Here is a 19,113-nt window from a genome sequence, read left to right on the forward strand (position 1 = left end):
TTTAATTGAGCTGTGGATTAAACTAGAAAACAAAACAACTATCTCATATAGAAAAATAAACACAAAGGAACATTTCTCCATATATTTTATACTCTGGGACATGAAACCCCATATTTTTCTTTAATGATTCAGGTAGAACATTTAGCTCTATTATAAAATGTGCTTCATTTTTCTGATATCTTTTGTTGAAGGAGCAGCAATGCACTACTGGGAGCTAGCTGAACACACAAGGTGAGCCAATGACAAGAGGTATGCAAGTACTGCCACAAATTAGCAGCTGGCAACCAGTAGTGCATTGCTTCATATGAGGCTACATAGGTATGCATTTCAACAAAAGATACCAAAAGAAAGTAGCAAATTAGATAAAGTAAATACATTGGAAAGGTTTTAAAAATTACATGATCTACCTGAATCATTCAAGTTTCAAGGGGCATTAAACTGCTGGGTATAACTATAGTAGCATGGTTACTTCTATTTTATTTTGACCGCCGCCATCTTGTTGCATCCTGTGACAGGAGCACTGCACTTTCACAGATCTGTGATGTTACTGGCTTTTTGACAGCTGTACCTTGCACTTCAGTTTAGCTCACATAAAAAAAGAGCAGAAGTATTACATTTTTAGACAGTTCAAAAGTTACAAAACTAGTATAAGTTCCAAGATGGCAGCACCCAGTGTGAAGATGCAAAACTTCACTAACTGATAATTGTAAGGGGCTAAAATAAGAAAATTACTTTGAAAACAGCCGCAGGCACAGGAGGAAAAACAATAACATGGTAAATAGTAACCATGCTACGTAGCTGTAATCCGCAGTTTAATGTCCCTTTAATATTGACTGTATTGTCCCTTTAAGGGGAAAACTATTTTAATCTAAAAATGATTCTGAATAAACCAGTAGTCTTATTAAACACGCAGAGACATGTCTCTTTCCACCAACATAAGAAATGAATTGCTGTATTGCAAATGGCCTGCATACAAAATACACAGTTTCAATACATTTAAAACAGTTAATTTTTTTTTTTTAAAAGGAAACTTTGCATTAATCTAAGTTCATAGACACACCCCCTTGAAAAGCCTTTTGAGTTTTGTATTCTCATTTCCATTACTGTGGCCAATTAGGGATTGATATAAATGAATTCAAGCAAATATCAACGAATATCTGTGCTTCATGTAAGAGGGTCAGTGATCCTCATCCCATGGAATAGAGAGTCAACGATTTTCCGACTTAAAGCACAGGAAAATAACCAAACTAAATAAAAAAAAAAAATGCCCTACAGCTTTTCTTCACTATGCATAATTAGATATTTTATGATGAATTAAATGGACAGGAAACCCACAAATTTTCCTTCATGATTCAGACAGAGCATAACATTTTAACCAACTTTCCAATTTACGTCTATATAATTTGTTTAGTTCTCTTAGTATCCTTTGATGAAAAGCATACCTAGGTAGGCTCAGGAGCCGGGAGCTAGCTGCCGATTGATGGCTGCACATATATCCCTCTTGTCATTGGCTAACCATTTTGTTTAGCTAGCTCCCAAGTAGTGCATTGTGCTCCTTCAAGAAAGGATAGCAAGTGCATGATAGATGTAAATTGGAAAGTTGTTTAACCCCTTAATGACCACAATGTACCCTGTATGTCACTGGTTGTTAAGGGTTTTTTCAGGACATAATAGCACAAGTCTAGCAAGAACACGCTATTAATGCACTCCCTCTAGCAGGCTTTGTGGAATAGAGCAGTCTCAACGCTGGTGGCAAGACCACGCTATAAAACAATCAAGTCCCAAAAAAAGGCCAGCGACATACAGGGTACGTCGCTGGTCCTTAAGGGGTTAAAAATGTATATTCTATCTGAATCATGAAAGAAACATGTTGGGTTTCATGGCCTTTTCTATTTTTAGGTTTAAAGCACCTTTAAGTACACAGCAGATGCAATTTATGTTGAAACCAACATTGCAGTAACGGCTTTTACATAACATTTTTAATGAAAAAATATTTTCAAAATGTTTTAAAGCTTATTTTTCATATCCGTGGTAGAATATTTTTAAGCAGTTTTCCTTTAAGCATTGGAAACAAAAAAGGCAAATTAAAAGAAACCCAACACTTTTTTTGCATTAAGCTTTTTTATATGAATATTAATTTTCAAATTTTTTTTGTATCTAATATTCTCCTTCTGAGGAAATAGGCTGTCATTTTTTTTCTCCTTTCTACTATAGAGAATGGTGATATCCTGATGTTTCCATATTCCCTGTAACCGTAAAATGACAAAATGTAGAGAAGAGGATTTAATTAAAAGCCTGGCAACATTCATTTTGTATAAATAGACCATCTGTCATCCTGGGCTGAATACATTAAGAAATGGTTCAACGTATAAAGAGATTTAGCAATGCCTATAATTTTTCTGTAATGAAGCACAGGATAAATGAGTTTAAAGGGACATTAAACACTTTGAGAAGGTAATATAAAATGATAAATCGCATATAAAAAAAAAATCTACAATATACTTTCATTATTTATTTTGTCCCCTTTTCCTGTAATTCCATTCAGTTGTGAGGTTTTCAGTGCCCATTAGAAATGGAAGTGCAGAACACTGTTATATACGACACAGCCATTGGCTGCACACTCTAGTGACCTATTTATAACTGTCCCTAACTGGCCACAGCAGAGAAGGTAACGTAAGTTACAACATGGCAGCTCCCACCATTGTTTTATAGCCAATAAAACTTTACACTTATTTTGTCACTATTTAAACAGCTAATGAAACTTTAAAAAAATACATTTACATTTTATTCTCAGACTAATCGTTTCTTTAAATGCATCATTCTATCTGGCTTTTATTGAGTGTTTAATGTCACTTTAATAAAGGAGATGAAGAGGTACAGCTTACCAGGTGAAATGATATAAAAGAAGCTTTTGAAATCATCCATCCAGACTTCTGCAAGCCTCCTGTTATTCTTGTTTATGATTTGCCCTGTGCCTCCTGGGAAAGTGTAGGGTGTTGCTTTTCTGAACACGTGTCCAACATGAGAGCAAGTCACAATTTCTAGAGTGCCCCCACACTGCCATATCTAAAATTGTTAACACAAAATTTAGTCTAACCAAAGAGCAACATTTGCCGACTATCACAACTGCATTTATCTACAATGGTCTTACACAGTTAAAGAGCCAAAGATGACAAAATTACACTTTCATGAAGTAAACAGAATATATAAATTGAAAAATAGTATAAGCGGGATTTTAAAAATAACATTTGATAGTTATTTGGAAAGACTAGATCTGTTATAAATAAACATTATGATAACAATAAAAATAATAGTTATAATAATTAATAATAATAATAAATGATACATTATTAAATGTGCTTAAAGCGATAGTAAAGTCAAAATTAAAGGGACAACTTGAAAATGTTTATTGTGTAAAAAGATAGAATAATCCCTTTATTACCCATTCCCCATTTTTGCATAACCAACACTCTTATATTAATACACTTTTTACCTCTGTGATTACCTTGTATCTAAGCCTCTGCAGACTGCCCCGTTATCTCAGTTCTTTTGACAGACTTGCATTTTAGCCAATCAGTGCAGACTCCACGGGAGTTAGCCCAATGTTATCTATATGATGCATGAACTAGCGCTGTCTAGCTGAGAAACTGTCATTGAGATTAGAGGCAGCCTTCAATGCCTTAGAAAACATAATTTATGCATACCAGATAAATTCCTTTCCTTCCTGGCAGGGAGAGTCCACAACTTCATTCCTTACTGGAAATACAACACCTGGCCACCAGGAGGAGGCAAAGACACCCCAGCCAAAGGCTTAAATATCCCTCCCACTTCCCCTATCCCCCAGTCAATCTGCCAAGGGAACAAGGAAAAGTAGGAGAAACATCAGGGTATAAAAGGTGCCAGAAGAAATAATATAAAAAGGGAGCCGCCCATCAAAAAAATAAATTATGGACAGGGTCGTGGACTCTCCCTGTCAGGAAGGAAAGAAATGTATCTGGTAAGCATAAATTATGTTTTCCTTCCATAAGGCAGGGAGAGTCCACGACTTCATTCCTTACTGTTGGGAAAACTATACCCAAGCTCCAGAGGACACTAAATGAATAACAGGAGGGAACTGAAAAAAAAAGGAGGTGGACCCTATTCTGAGGACACCGCAGCCTGCAAAACTTTTCTCCCGAAAGCTGCTTCCGAAGCAAACACATCAAACTTGTAAAATTTAGAAAAAATGTGTAAGGAGGACCAGGTAGCCGCCTTACAAATCTGATCCATTAAGGCTTCGTTCTTAAAAGCCCAAGAGGAAACCACTGCTTTAGTGGATTGAGCCGTTATCCTCTCAGGAGGCTTTCGTCCCGCTGTCTCATAAGCTAAGCAGATGACACTCCTCAACCAGAAGGATAGAGAAGTCGTAGTAGCCTTCTGCCCCTTGCGCTTCCCTGTATAGGTGACAAAGAGGAAGATTGTCTGAATTCCTTAGTAGCCTGAAGATAGAACCACATCTAGATTATGAAGCAAATGTTCCTTCACTGAAAAAGGATTAGGACACGAGGAAGGAACAATAATTTCTTGATTAATGTTAAGATTTGACACCACCTTAGGGAGGAACCCTAGTTTAGTGCGTAAAACCGCCTTAGCATGAAAAACCAGATAAGGGGGATCACATTGCAAAGCAGAAATCTCAGAAACTCTGCGCGCAGAGGCAATAGCCAACAAAAAAAACAGTATGCATAGGCTCAAACGGAGCCTGCTGTAAAACACTAAGAACAAGATTGAGGCTCCAAGGCGGAGCCCCAGATCTAAACACAGGTCTAATCCTAGCGAGAGCCATAACAAAGGACTGGACATCCGGAAGCTCAGCCAATCTTTTGTGCAATAACACCAACAGGGCAGATATCTGTCCCTTCAGGGAACTAGCAGATAAACCCTTCTCCAGTCCATCCTGGAGGAAAGCAAAAATTCTGGCAACCTTAACCTTATGCCAGGAAAACCCACGTTCTTCACACCAGTACAAATAAGTCCTCCACACTTCATGGTAGATACGACGAGTAACTGGCTTACAAGCCTGAAGCAGAATGTTGATAACCCTCTATGAAAACCCTTTCTTGGCTAAGACTAAGCGTTCAATCTCCACGCAGTCAGCCTTAGAGAATCTAGATTTTGATGAATGAAGGGACCCTGTATCAGCAGATCTCTGACAAGGTAACCTCCACTGAGGAGATGAGGACATCCCTACCAGATCCGCAAACCAGGTCCTTTGCGGCCACGATGGAGCAATCAGAATCACTGAAGCTCTCTCCTGCTTGATGCGAGCTACCACACGATGGAGAAGTGGTAATGGAGAAAAAAGATATACGAGTCTGAACCTCCATGGTACTGATAGGGCATCAATCATTTCCGCCTGATGATCCCTTGACATCTACCTGTACCTGGGTAGCTTGGTATTGAGGCGGGATGCCATGAGATCTATCTCCGGCGTCCCCACTCACTGCATATCTCTGTTAACACCTCGGGGTGAAGAGACCATTCCCCTGGGTGAAAAGATTGCCTGCTGAGGAAGTCCGCTTCTCAGTTGTCCACACCCGGAATGTGGATCACTGAAAGCATACAATTGCGAGTCTCCGCCCACTCTAGTATTTGAGATACTTCTCTCATCGCCAAGGAACTTCTCGTTCCCCTCTGATGGTTGATATAGGCAACCGAGGTTATATTGTCTGATTGGAATCTGATACACTGGGATGAACCCAGAAGGGGCCAAACCTTCAAGGCATTGAAGATTGCCCGGAGTTCCAAAATATTGATCGGAAGGGAAGACTCCTCCTGAGTCCTCAGACCTTGTGCCTTCTTGGCACCCCAAATGGCTCCCCAGTAGGAAAGGCTTGCGTCCGTAGTCACAATCTCCCAGGACATTCTAAAAAAGCACGTGCCTTGGGACAGATGATCTGGACAGAGCCACCAGGAGAGCGAGTCTCTCGACTAGCTGTCCAACATGATCTGTTGATAGATCTGGTCGTCGTTCAATTGTCTCACCAGGCATAGTTGTAAAAGTCTGAGAAAGAATCTGGCAAAAGAAATGATGTCCATGCAGGACACTATGAGTCCGTTTACCTCCATACACTGAGCCACTGAGGGTCTCGAGGAGGCCTGTAGGGCAAGATATGCAGAAGTTAGCTTGCAACGTGTCTGATCTGTGAGGAATATTCTCATGGATATGGAGTCTATTATAGTTCCCAGAAAATTCACCCTTGTACTTGGAGTAAGAGAACTCTTTTCCAAGTTTATCTTCCATCCATGTCATCGAAGAAGATTGAGAAGGGACTCCGAATTTTCTTCCGCTAGATGAAAAGATGGTGCCTGTACCAAGAAATCATCCAGGTAAGGCACTACTGCAATACCTTGTGTTCTGGCAATGTCTAGAAGAGCCCCCAGAACCTTTGTAAATATCTTGGAGCCGTAGCTAGGCCAAACGGAAGAGCTATGAACTGGAAGTGCTGGTCCAGAAAAGCAAACCTCAGGAACTGAAAATGTTTCCTGTGAATCGGGACATGATTGTATGCATCCTTCAGGTCTATTGTGGTCATAAACTGTCCTTCCTGAACCAGAAGAAGGAGTGACCGTATTGTCTCCATCTTGAAAGGGGGAACATTTAGAAACTTCTTTAGGCACTTTAGGTCCAGAATTGGACGAAAAATTCCCTCCTTCTTTGGAACCACGAAAAAGTTTGAATAAAACCCCAAACCTCTTTCTGCTGTAGATACCGGGACAATTACTCCTATAGAGGAGAGATCCGTTACGCAACCTAAGAAGGCAGACCTCTTTTCTAGTCTTGTAGACAGACTGGAGAGTAGGAATCTGCCTCTAGGCGGATGAGACTTGAATCCTATCCTGTATCCTTGAGATACAACCTCCAGGACCCAAGGGTACTGTACATCCTGGAACCAAGCGTCTGAAAAAAAGAGACAGTCTGCCCCTACTCGATCTTAGTCTGTTTGGACTTTTTCCAGGAGTGAGCCGGCTTCTGAGTACTCTTGGGCTGCTTGGACTTGGAAGAGGACTGCTGTCGCTGTGACTTGTCAGCGCGAAAGGAACAAAAATTAGACAGTTGCTGTCCCCTAGGCCTATTCTTCTTATCCTGCGGTAGGAAGGCACCTTTCTCTTCGGTAAGCGTAGAGATAATGGAGTCCAGCCCTGGACCTAATAAAATATTCCCCTTGAAGGAAAGAGAAAGGAGTTTGGATTTAGAAGTCATATCCGCAGACCAAGACTTCAACCAGAGAACCTGGCAGGCTAGAACTGCAAAGCCAGCAGCCTTTGCATTTATGCAAATAACCTGCATATTCGCGTCACAGATTAAGGAGTTAGCAATTCTCAGTGCTTTAATTTTCTCCTGAATATCCTCGAGGGGAGTCTCCACCTCAATGAGCTTTGACAGAGTGTCACACCAGTAGGTAGCTGCTCCAGCAACCGCGGCTACAGCTGCTGCCGATTGAAATAAAAACCCTGTATGTTGAAACATCTTCCTCAGAAAAGTTTCCATTTTCTTATCCATAGGCTCTTTAAAAGAAGAACTATCCTCCAGAGGGATAGTAGTATGCTTAGCCAGCACAGAGATATCATAGGGATGAAGCCCCACAAATCTAATTAAGAGTCAGGGACCGGGAATAATTTTTTAAAAAGTAGACGAGGGGGAAAAAGAAGTTCCTACTCTTTCCCATTCATTACTAATAATGTTCACCATCTTAACTGGCACAGGAAAAGTCAGAGCGACCTTCCTATCTTCATAAACCCTGTCTAATTTAGGGATCTTAGGTTCCTCAGGGAGTGTAGCCTCTGGAACCTCTAGTGTAGACAGAACCTCCTATAATAAAAAAACGCAGATGTTCAATTTTAAATCTAAAGGAGAGTTCCTCTGCTGAAGGAGGTTTAGAAACTGAAGTCTCCAACTCAGAAAGTTCACCCTCTGAAGCTACAGAGATTAACTTATCCTCGGATAGCTGGGATAAAGTAGCTAAATCTGACAAATATTTAGATGACTCTAGGTCAGGAGAACCATGTTTAACCTTTCTCTTGCATTTGTTAGAGTGAGGTAAGGCACTCAGGGCCGCAGACACCGCTGATTATAACTGCGCGGTAAAGTCCGCTGGAAAAAGGCCCTCTCCAGATGGAGGATTAGTTGAGCCACGGAGAACTGCATGTGGATCAGGTAATGTAGAAAGGGTAGTAATTTCGTGGGACCCAGATTCCTGAGAAGTAGACGGCCCAGAAGGGCTAATAGTGCTATGAGTATTAGCAGGCTTGTCTCCCTTTTTCAGAGAAGTGGAAGTATTGGCGCTTACAGCTAGGATAGATCTTGAGTTTTATGAAAATTCAAATGATAAAAAATATATATAAGTGCAATAAACAATATAAGTCTATTAAGGGTCTCTAAGTATCTTAGTTAGTCTGCTATATAATGACACAGCACTCTTGTAAAAATATCAAGAATATTTAATATAAATAAAGCACAATGTCTAAAATGTCAAGCACATACACATATAGAATAAATGGGAAAGGGTATGCAGGGCAGTAGAACCTAACTCTAAAGACTAGCTCAAACAAGCAGATTACAGTAGAGAGGTACAATGTCAAGTAGAGCAATTCCCTAGTTCTAAATTTTAAGCAAAGTACAAAAGCTAAAAACAAAGAGAAGTGAATAACCTAAGTTTGTGTAAATAAAACACTCAAGAGTATGTGTAAATAACACTCAAACATAGAATCTGGACGTCCAGTAATACAGTCAAAGTACAAGTGTATATCTAAAAGTGTAATAAAATATTGATATAAAAAAAAGGATAAAAAAGTCCCGTTTAGAGCAAATAATAAATATGCTCAGTCTTGTCTCTATGCAACGTTGGTGTAGTATACCACCAATTAATATATATTGGAGCTTGGTCTTTTTGCTTTATTGTATTTTGTAGATAAGGCGGCTGTCTGTAGTAGAGTTGATCGGTCCTTTTGGTCTCTATCCAGTACACAGTCTGTGTCTGATAACCGCCTCTTCAAAGTCACAGGAGCGGTGTAACTAGTAACCAGTTTAAGCTTTGCTGGCGTCTTCTGTTTCCGCACGGCAGATCACGTGACGCTGTGTCAGTCGTCAGGTAGCATGTAGCCGTATCAGCTGTCTTTGCCGGTGTCCGCGTACTCTCTGCTTTCAGTGAAAGCTGGGTTGGTCTTTTCGGAATCTGTGTGTCAAAGTTCCTCCTTCCTGGCTTACAGCTGTGGGCGAACTTTTGCCATAAGAGCAGTAGCAGCAATCCTCTTATATAATGAAAATGGAGGGTGAGATCAAAAGTGTCTCAAAGGTGGATGGTAGTTAACAACTTCAACGCATTTCTTCCCTTCCTGGGGATTTTTCAAGAAGTGTTAACCTATCTTCTAAAGCTCCTTAATAATCACCTCATAGGTGTTTCATTGGTCAAATGTCCTGTGGGTGTGTGTTTCAATTGTTTAATGACCTTTAAGGTGGTAATTTTTCATTCTATGCAATAGTATATAGTTCAATGTCTTAGGGATATTTAAGGTGGTATCATTTAGATTTCAGCAGTAATGGTATTAAAAACATATTAAACAACATTCTCCGTATATACATATAAAAAATTATAAACACTTAAATTATTAACATAGTTGACAATGGTGAAAGCAATATAGTTTGAATCAGTATATCTTAATAAGAAGATTAGCAAATAAAGAAATGGTGTCTAGAAGTGTAATAGATGTAGAACAAAATGGCATTTTTAATCATACATAAAGGGGCTTAGATCCAGTTCTGAGTTTAAACCTAGAGGGTGTAAAGTTTTCATATTGTATATTAGCTCAGCCTCTCTTTTGAGTAGTTTAGTCTCGTAATTTCCCCCTCTCCAGTCACGTTTAACTTTCATTATTCCCCAGAAAGAGAAATCTTTAAGTCTATTGTTGTGGACACTCCTAAAATGACTATATAGGTGTGTGTCCATCTTTCCCTTTTCTATATAATAGTAATTTTTATTGAGGTAATCAAAGTCACAAACAACTTATGCATTACATTTGAAAACATAACCTTACAACAACATCACATGAATACATAGTCTTTGGATCCGGAGGTGTTTTATCTTCACCTCCAATGTCTGCGGCACCTCGTTTTTACAGAGGCCGTTATTCAAGTGTTTTTTAACCGTACCAAAACTTTAGACTTAATCATAGTGGCAGTATGATTGAGGCGGCCTTTAGTTCAGCGAGTCAGCCCGCTAGGGTGTCTCAATACTCAAGCACCATAGACTTCAGAAGGTCACAGGAAACATGGGTTCCCGTGGCTCGTTAGGAGATACGTGGGATGTGAGAGAGCCCGTGTGTTTTTTGTTTTTCCATCTGAGGGCTCTCCCCTGTCCCACGCCCAGTTTCCCTCTGAGGGGACGTTAGGGTTTTTTTCTGGAAATTCATTGGGATTCTGTACACATCTAGGGAGGGTGGGGGAGAGGAACAATCGGTTAAATTGACTCTATTTGGTCAGGGGTCAGTTAATTTATTTGGATTTACAAGTCCAGTAAGAGTCCCATGGTTCCCATATTAAGCAGAAGTCTGTCAGTTGTCTGCGTTCCCTGTATACATAATTCTCCATGTTTTGAATGTGGTTAATACAGTCGATTACTCCTTGCCATCTAGGGGGTTGGTGTTTCTTCCAATTCCTGGCTATTTGTAGTTTGGTGGAGATGAGGATATTTATGAGTAAGTTTCGTTTGTATCTGGGGACCGAGTCGACTCCTAAGTGAAGTATTGCGAGTGCAGGGGGAAGTGCGTCTACCAGGCCCAGGTCCCTGCACAGTGTCACCACTCTATCCCACAAGCCCACAAGCTTCGGGCAAGCCCACCAAATGTGGAGTGGGGTGCCTTTTTCTCCGCATTCCCTCCAACACATAGGGGAATGATCAGGGAACAGTTTTTGGAGCTTGGTGGGGACCAGATGCCATCTTGTTATAATTTTGAAGTGTAACTCATATAGAGTAACACAGTGAGTAGCTTTCTTAGTATGGCTAATTGCTATGTCCCATTTTTCTAGGGGGTGTACTTGTCGTAGTTCACTTTCCCAGGTTTCCATATGTATTGATTTAGATGGGATATCATCTTCAATCAGACATTTGTAGTGTGCGGAAAGAGGTTTATAAAGTTGGAGGCTTGCCTTCCAACGTGATTCCCATGGGGAAAGATCGCGGAGATGATCCTCCAAAAAGCCCCAGGATTTCATTAGAGATCGGAGTCGCGTTAGGTCAAAATGGAACCTTGGGGCCAGTGAAGGCAAAGTTAGCATGGCGGAGTGAGATTTTAGATGTTTATTTTCGTAAAAATCTTGTAGGGTATCGATGCCCGTGGTGGGCCACGAAGTAGTGTGTGCCTCAGGTAGTCCATAGAGGAGCCCTCTTATGGAGTGTACCGGCGAGGGGTGAGGGGCAATAAGTCTGCTATGCCTGAGTTTCAGCCATCTATCTTGGCACCCTTTTACAATGCCATTGGAGATGGTGATTTTAGACTTCCAGTGTGGAGGTAGCCAGAGGAGGTCTTCTAGGTCCACAAAAGCCGGTAGCGAAGCTTGTTCCAGCTCTTTCCATCTGGGTACAGGAGGACCACCTCCCCATGCGGAAGCATGGGTGATCATTGCGGCTTCGTGGTATTTCCTTACATTTGGTAGGCCCACACCTCCCCTTTCAATGGGAACCTGGAGAATGTGGGCCGCCACCCGGGGTCTCTTATAGTGCCAGGTGTAGTTGTTAAAGAGGGTCTGCAGCTTCCGTAGTAGAGGCGTGGGAACGGGGATCGGAATACAACGGAAAAGGTAAGTGAGCTTGGGTAACACCATCATTTTGACGGCTGCCACCCTGCCTAGCCAAGAAATCTCGTCAAATCTCTTGGAGTTAAGATCTAAAGCAATCTCTTTTACAAGATGCTCATAGTTTTCTCTAATGGTTATGGTCTTGGAGTGGGAGAGGAACACTCCCAGATGCCTCACACCTCTAGAGGACCATTTGAAAGAGTATAGAAGTTGGATTTTAATTTTGTCATCCGTAGGGATGTTTATAGAATAGACTTCCGTTTTACCGACGTTAATTTTATAGTATGAGAGTTCGCCAAATCGCCGTAGTAGTTTGAACAATGAGGGAAGGGAGTCTAGGGGGTCTGTGAGGAAGACTGTGAGGTCATCCGCAAACAGGGCTAGCTTCTGAACAGTGTCATGAATTTGGAGACCTTGGATCTCATGGCTTCTCCTGATAGCTACCCCCAAGGGCTCGATAGCTAGGACAAATAAGAGCGGGGACAGAGGGCACCCCTGTCTAGTCCCATTCGTTATCCTTATGGTGGGGGAACAAAATCCTAGACCTCTCACCACAGCGGTGGGAGAAGAGTAGAGGGCCTTGGCAGCTTTGACGTAGCTGTCAGGTATACCAAAGGCTGTGAGTGTGTGGAACAGGTATTCCCATCTCACCCTGTCAAAGGCCTTCTCGGCATCCAACGACAGGGTGAGTACGGGGAGGCCCAGGTCGGCTGCCTCTGCGAAGATATTCAATAGGCGGCGAGTGTTGTCTGAGCCTTGCCTATTAAGGACAAATCCCACCTGGTCTGGATGAACGAGGGTCTGTAGGTGGATACTCAGTCTATTGGCAAGGATTTTGGCATAGATTTTGGCATCCACGTTAATAAGGGAAATAGGCCGGTAACTCTGGCATAGGGTGGGATCTTTGCCTTCTTTGGGAATTGTAATGATACTGGCTTCAAGGAATTCTGGCAGAAATCTGCCTGTCTGTGCCACGCTTGTAAAAAATCGGAGCAGGATTGGTGAGAGTACAGGGCTCAAGGCCTGGTAGAAGGTGACTATGAACCCGTCTGGCCCTGGGGCTTTATGAGGAGACAGATTGGCTATGGCGGCTTTGACTTCTTCTATTGTGAATGGGTTCATCAATGAGGATTTAGCGTCCTCTGCTAGTGTGGGTAAGTCTAGGCTTTCTAGGAACTCACGAATGCTTTCCTCGTTGGCTCTACCTGTCGTTTCTGAGGTTGCGATATTGTACAGGGAGGAATAGTACTTTTCAAAAGCTACACCTATCTCCTTGGGCGAGTAGACTGGGCCCTTCTGTGTGTTAATGGAGGCTATCCTACTCTGCTGCGTGCGTTTTCGTAATTTGTTTGCCAGTAATCTATCCGCCCTGTTGCCCTTGTAGTAATATAGCTGCTTGAGCCTATGTAGATTATCTTGTACTCTAAGTGTTTCCTTTTTGGCTATTTCTTCCCTGATTAAACCGATCTGTTGGGCTATGTGGGTGTCGGGGCATGTTTTATTAGCGGTTTCCATTTTCCGGAGATCTCCGTACAATTTAGCAAGGGGGTGGCCATTGAGTTTGCGGAAGTGGGCTGATTTTTTGATGAAGTATCCCCTAAGGTAAGCTTTGAGGGCTGCCCAGATCATAGTCAGGTCCGTGGTGTCATTATCGTTATGAGTTAGGAAGTCAGTTATAGTCTGAACTAGTGCTGGGAGTTCCTCCTCTGCTAGGAGCTGTATAGGAAGCCTCCAAGGGGGTCTGGTGGTTAAGGTCAGCAGTGCTGTAAAGTCTATGCAAACCATGTCATGGTCCGACCATGTACATGGTTGGATGGTAGGGTTTGTGCATTTATCTAGGGACCATGAGTCACACAGGATATAGTCAATTCTTGAATAGGAATTGTGGGCTTTGGAGTAATGCGTGAAGTCTTTTTGGGTGGGCGCTAGACAGCGCCATGCGTCGTAGAGGTCGAATTGGTACACGAGTTTGCGAAACGCATTAGAGGTGGAGGAGATGTTTCTGTCTGCGTGTGTGGTGAGGGTAGATTGTTTATCTTTTTGTGGATCCCATACCATGTTGAAGTCTCCGCCAATAAGTAGGTGTCCTCGTTTGAGTTTCTCTACCTTTGATAGGAGAGCGCGGACAAACGGTATTTGTTTCACATTGGGGGTATAGATAGAAACCAAGGTATATGGAATTTCGTTTAGTTTACATACTAATATAAGGAATCTACCTTCAGGGTCTCTCTCAATGTGTTCTGGGGAGAATGTCAAGTCTTTGCGTATCAAAATTGCCACTCCTCGTGACTTCCCATCCCTGTTGGATGCTATTTCACATGTAGGGTAAGTTTGAGATTTTTTAATTACGTGGGAGTCACCAGTCCAATGTGTCTCTTGTAAGAAAAGTATGTGGACCTTGTGTGTATACATATAGTTATGTAAGAGTTTCCTCTTTGTGGGGGAATTAAGACCTTGGGCATTTAATGTGGCTATACGGATGGGTGCCATGTAGGCGGTTTTTGTGGGTCTTAACCAGAGCAAGGATTGGATAGGGCGTGTAATCGGGTGGCAGGAGATTTTCCCTGTCAATCAGGCAGGGCTGTCTTCGAAGTCTATGGCGCTTGCTGAAGGTTTTAAAGATCTAGGGCCCTAAGGGGCTAGGCTAAGAAAAAAGTGTTAGGTAGTCACTTTCACAATGAGTGTCTCCGCTGGAATAATAGCCAGGGAGGCACAACTAAATTTGTGGGGCGGAGTCAGGCAGGACCAGGTCATGCCCCCCACCAGTCCTAAAAGAAACATTAACAATATTGCTATTCAAACAGTGCAATGGTATAACAAATTCATAAAAGAAACATTAGCAACATTGCTATTTAAACATTGCAATGGCATAACAAATAACACAACATAAACAGTACAGTAAACGTTGAACAAGGCTAAACTGTAAGTCAGATAGAGACTGAAGGCTGTCAGCGGACAAAGGTTCTCCTCCTGAGAGAGGGTGGAATGTACCGGATAGTCATATGTTATAGACACCGTATTCTCTAGCAGGCAGTAAGGGAGGAAGCAGTGTCCAGTGTTATTCCTAGGTCGAAGGGAATGGCCCGTCAAGTCGGCTAGGTGTGGTCGGGTATCTGTGGGTGAATCTGTAGCGGGTCGGGGCAGACGTGGCCTTAGCAAGTTAGGTTAAAGCGTTGGGGCGAGGATGGAGAATAGTCTATAGTCAAGGCAGTGTCGGCATGGCTTGAGAGTTTGGTAAATAGTCAAGCAAGGGTCAGAAGAAGTCTCTCTCTAATCCCTCTTTAGGTATATCCCCTGTTAAAAGAATGAAAGGGGGGACGGAAATATACAAAATCTCTCTCGACTACACACTTTTCCTAAGATACAGCCAAGCTGACACAAACCCAGTCATATCATGGAGTAACTAATAAGACGTTAACCCCTACTCTAAATCCTGGAAAAGAAAAAGAGATAAAATACTAATGAAAGTGCATCAATTACAGTTAACATCCACTCTATTAAATGCAAAGACATAAAGTAACTTGGAAGTCAGGTTCAACAGTTTAAGACAGCTCACCCATCTTCTTCATTGTTATTACGTCACCTTCAGGTAAGTGTGCGGGGTCATCCCGCAAGTGTCTCTAGCTGATCAATGGTTGGTCAACTGTACTGTGTTCTATATTCAGAGATCTGCAAGCAGGTTTTCTATGTATCTTCAGATACATCTTTCCCTTTTCTATTATGCACAGGTGTTCCCTTATTCTTTCCCTTAATGTTCTCGAGGTCTCACCTAGGTACTGTTTTTTACAGCTACACTGTATTAAATAGATAATCCCCTTATCAGTGCACCGTATTGTATCCATGATGGGAAATACTTCACCCGTCTGTGTGGAGGAGTACTGTTTTATTTTATTGCTGTAGTTACATGATCTGCAGCAGTGGCAGGGGTAAAAACTTTTAGTGTGTTCCCTAACAGATCCTGTTCTTTCAGGGGGGGGTTTGTCTTAAACTCACTTGGCGCTAGTAGTGTTTTAAGGTTTCTGGATTTCCTGTATATGAATTTTGGATTTAGGGTGATTTTATCCCCTATTATTGGATCCTCTCTCACATGGTACCAATGTTTCTTGATTATTTTTTCCATCGTTTTGTGTTCTCCGTTAAAATTAGTGATAAAAGGAACTGATATTTCATCTATTGGTTGTGTTTCGATAGTGTTTTTATCTTTATATGTAAGTAGTGTTGCTCTATCTATGTGTTTAATTTCTTCATAATTTACCTCTATTAGTGTATCTTCATAGCCTTTTTCTCCAAATTTTTTGCTCAGAATTTGTGCCTGTTCTTCGTAATCTAATAGGTTTGAACAATTTTTTCTTATTCTTAAGAACTGTGCTCTAGGGATATTAGTTTTCCATTTGGACAGATGGCAGCTATCCGCATGTATAAAATTATTAGCATCCACTTTTTAAAAAAATGTTTTTGTGGTAAATTTATCTGTTTCTAGTGTTATATCAAGCTCAAGGAATGAAATCCTTTCTTTGCTTATTTCATATGTGAAATGTAATCCTCTATTGTTTGTATTCATAGCTGAAAAAAATTTGGTTAGTGTAGTATCATTCCTTGTCTCCCTTTTTCGACTTTAGAACAGTGTTTAGGCAAATGGAACAACATTGAGCAGGCGGGCAAAGCACAGCCTCCTCACAATATAAACAGGAAATATTAATCAGTACACAAGGAGCAGAACCTTCTAATGTAGTATCAGAGTCCTCCCTAGCTTTGTATATACCCACAGAAGGACAAACAAAAAGAAACGCTTTTATTTAAAAAACGGCACCTTAATACTCCCAATGGCTGGGGCACTCACCACCTCCTAGACCTAGACAGCTAACAGTGAAAACGCTCTCCTCAGGAATGATGTCTGCAGCAGGATCTTAGGAAATTAAAGAGACAGCACCCGGTCACGTGGTGCGTAAGACAGGACTTCCCCTGCTATGAAAAAGGGCACTAAGCTATTATGAGCTGCACAACACTTCAAAAACGAAAGTCAAACTTGTTTGTTCCAAGCCAAAAAACACACACTCTATGAGCCCAAAACAACTCACATTAAGCAGATATAAATCCTCAAGCTGTTCAAATAATCTCCCTGAAGGAGATATTAAGCCTTGATCCTATCGAGGTATAAAGGAGCCACACTGTGACCCTGTATAGCGTTTTAAAGTGTATATATAAAAAACGATCTTACCCTCCAGGATCCATGCTGTGGAACAGGCACAGCCTCTCAAGTGTGACAGTCTTGCAGCAGCGCTTCTGACATAGACTTGAGTGTGTAACAGCAAGCAGTGAAACTTGTCAACATTGATTGCTCAGGAGCTGTTAGTGACAGTCTGGATGGGTTCACAGAAAAACTTTCCCTGCATCTCCAGACTCTAACTTTCATCAATACTTTCACTTAGAGGTTGACATGATTACTTAAAACTTCAGTCCTCTCTTGAAGGGAACATACCCATTACAGGACTATCCAAATCTTCTGCCACTTCTCTGCCACATCCTATAGTGATGAAAGGCAAAGAATGACTGGGGGTTAGGGGTAGTGGGAGAGATATTTAAGCCTTTGGATGGGGTGTCTTTGCCTCCTCCTTGTGGCCAGGTGTTGTTTTTCCCAACAGTAAGGAATGAAGTTGTGGACTCTCCCTGCCTTATGGAAGGAAATTATCATTTGAGCCTACCTAGGTTTAACTTTCAACAAAGAATACCAAGAGAGCAAAGCAAATTTGATGATAAAAGTAAGTTAGAAAGTTGTTTAAAATTGCATGCTCTATCTGAATCATGAAATTGGGTTTTATGGCCCTTTAAGTAAAGCATGATCTAAAGAGAAGGAGGGGATTGGCAGTTTTTATTATAAGATAAAATATATGTATTTCTAACTAGAAATCTTCTTAAACAAAATGTAGCTATTCCAATGTTTTTTTCCAGTTTATGATTGAAAAGAAAGTTCAGAAACAAAAATGTAGTTCTATTGTTAAATCTCTCTCTCTTAGCTTATTTGTTAGCTATATGTAAACTATATGTGATAAATAAAGAAAGTCCCAACAAAGCCAAAGTGATAATAAAATCAAATCACTTTATTCCTTAAAAAAGTATTGGGAGATACAATATGTATACCATACTCAGCTAATATACCTGGGAATATCAAGGAATTCAACACTGATTGTTGGCCATTTTACACTACTTATTTACCTATTTTTTCTATGTAAACTATATGTCTATCATTGTTATAAACACTATTGATATGCACATTCCTGATTTCAGTATGAAAAGAGCTAAGCTTTCACAAAGCATAATAAGAGGTGTAAGTTTACATTTAAAAAAAAATGTATGCTATATAGAAATAATGAAAGTGGAATTTTCCCGTTCATGTCCCTTTAAATAAGCCTTACCCGAAAGGATATTTCTAAATTTTCGCCTCCCCATATATCCATCCCAGCATCATATGTGCCTATTTCTTGAAAATAATCTCTGTCAATAGAGAAAAGTCCCCCTGCCATAGTAGGAGTCCTGCAGGGAAAAAAATAGTAAAACAAAAAGAATATTAATGGCACTCACAATACAAAAATACTTTATTTATCCATTAAGGCATTAGTTGGCGTTTTGGCTTTATTGCAATTTATACATTTCACACCAGAAAAACAAGATCAAAATATATATTTATATAATTAATAGAGAGATGTGCCTCAGTTGTTATTATTTTACCAAAAAAATATATATTTTTACACGTTAAAATGATTTTCATGATCGAGTCAAAGGAGAGCATGTAAGAAACGCTTGGTCCAATTAGTTGTTCTAAAGTTTTAATTTAAAACAAATTGGCATTTGACACATTTACTTTGCTCAGGATATGTAAAAACTGCAAAAAAGTTATGAATTCCCTTACTTAAATGCTATCACTTCTGTTAGACTGTTCCATATATACACCACTCCTTTTACACACTGTTTTAACATCATTTAAATATTTTTTTACTTTACAGTTTCAAGGATATTGTTAAGACATTTTTTTCTTTCCAATACTTTGTATGCACTAAAATGTTTTGACAAATTAATTAAAAGGATATGAAACTGAATTTTTTTATTTCATGATTCAGACAAAGAATGCAATTTTAAGCAACTTTCTGATTTACTCCTATTATCAACATTTCTTCGTTATTTTGGCAACCGTTACTTAGGAACTGGCTACATTTAGCCACCAATCAGCAAGCGCTACCCAGATGATGATCCAAAAATGGGCCGGCTACTAAGCTTTACATTCC

General features: G+C 40.7%; 1 protein-coding gene across 1 annotated transcript in view; it reads right to left on the minus strand.

Annotated features, from left to right (window-relative positions):
* Window positions 1–19,113, minus strand: part of GALNT1 (polypeptide N-acetylgalactosaminyltransferase 1) — a 506,720-nt gene that overhangs the window by 37,238 nt on the left and 450,369 nt on the right. The window contains exons 7-8 of the mRNA XM_053714537.1: window positions 18,247–18,364; window positions 2,886–3,066 (exon numbers count right to left, since the gene is read on the minus strand). Coding sequence (XP_053570512.1) covers window positions 2,886–3,066; window positions 18,247–18,364 — 299 coding nt within the window. The remainder of the gene's footprint in view (window positions 1–2,885; window positions 3,067–18,246; window positions 18,365–19,113) is intronic.

This window comes from Bombina bombina, chromosome 5 (genome assembly GCF_027579735.1).
Source record: "Bombina bombina isolate aBomBom1 chromosome 5, aBomBom1.pri, whole genome shotgun sequence".
NCBI lineage: Eukaryota > Metazoa > Chordata > Amphibia > Anura > Bombinatoridae > Bombina > Bombina bombina.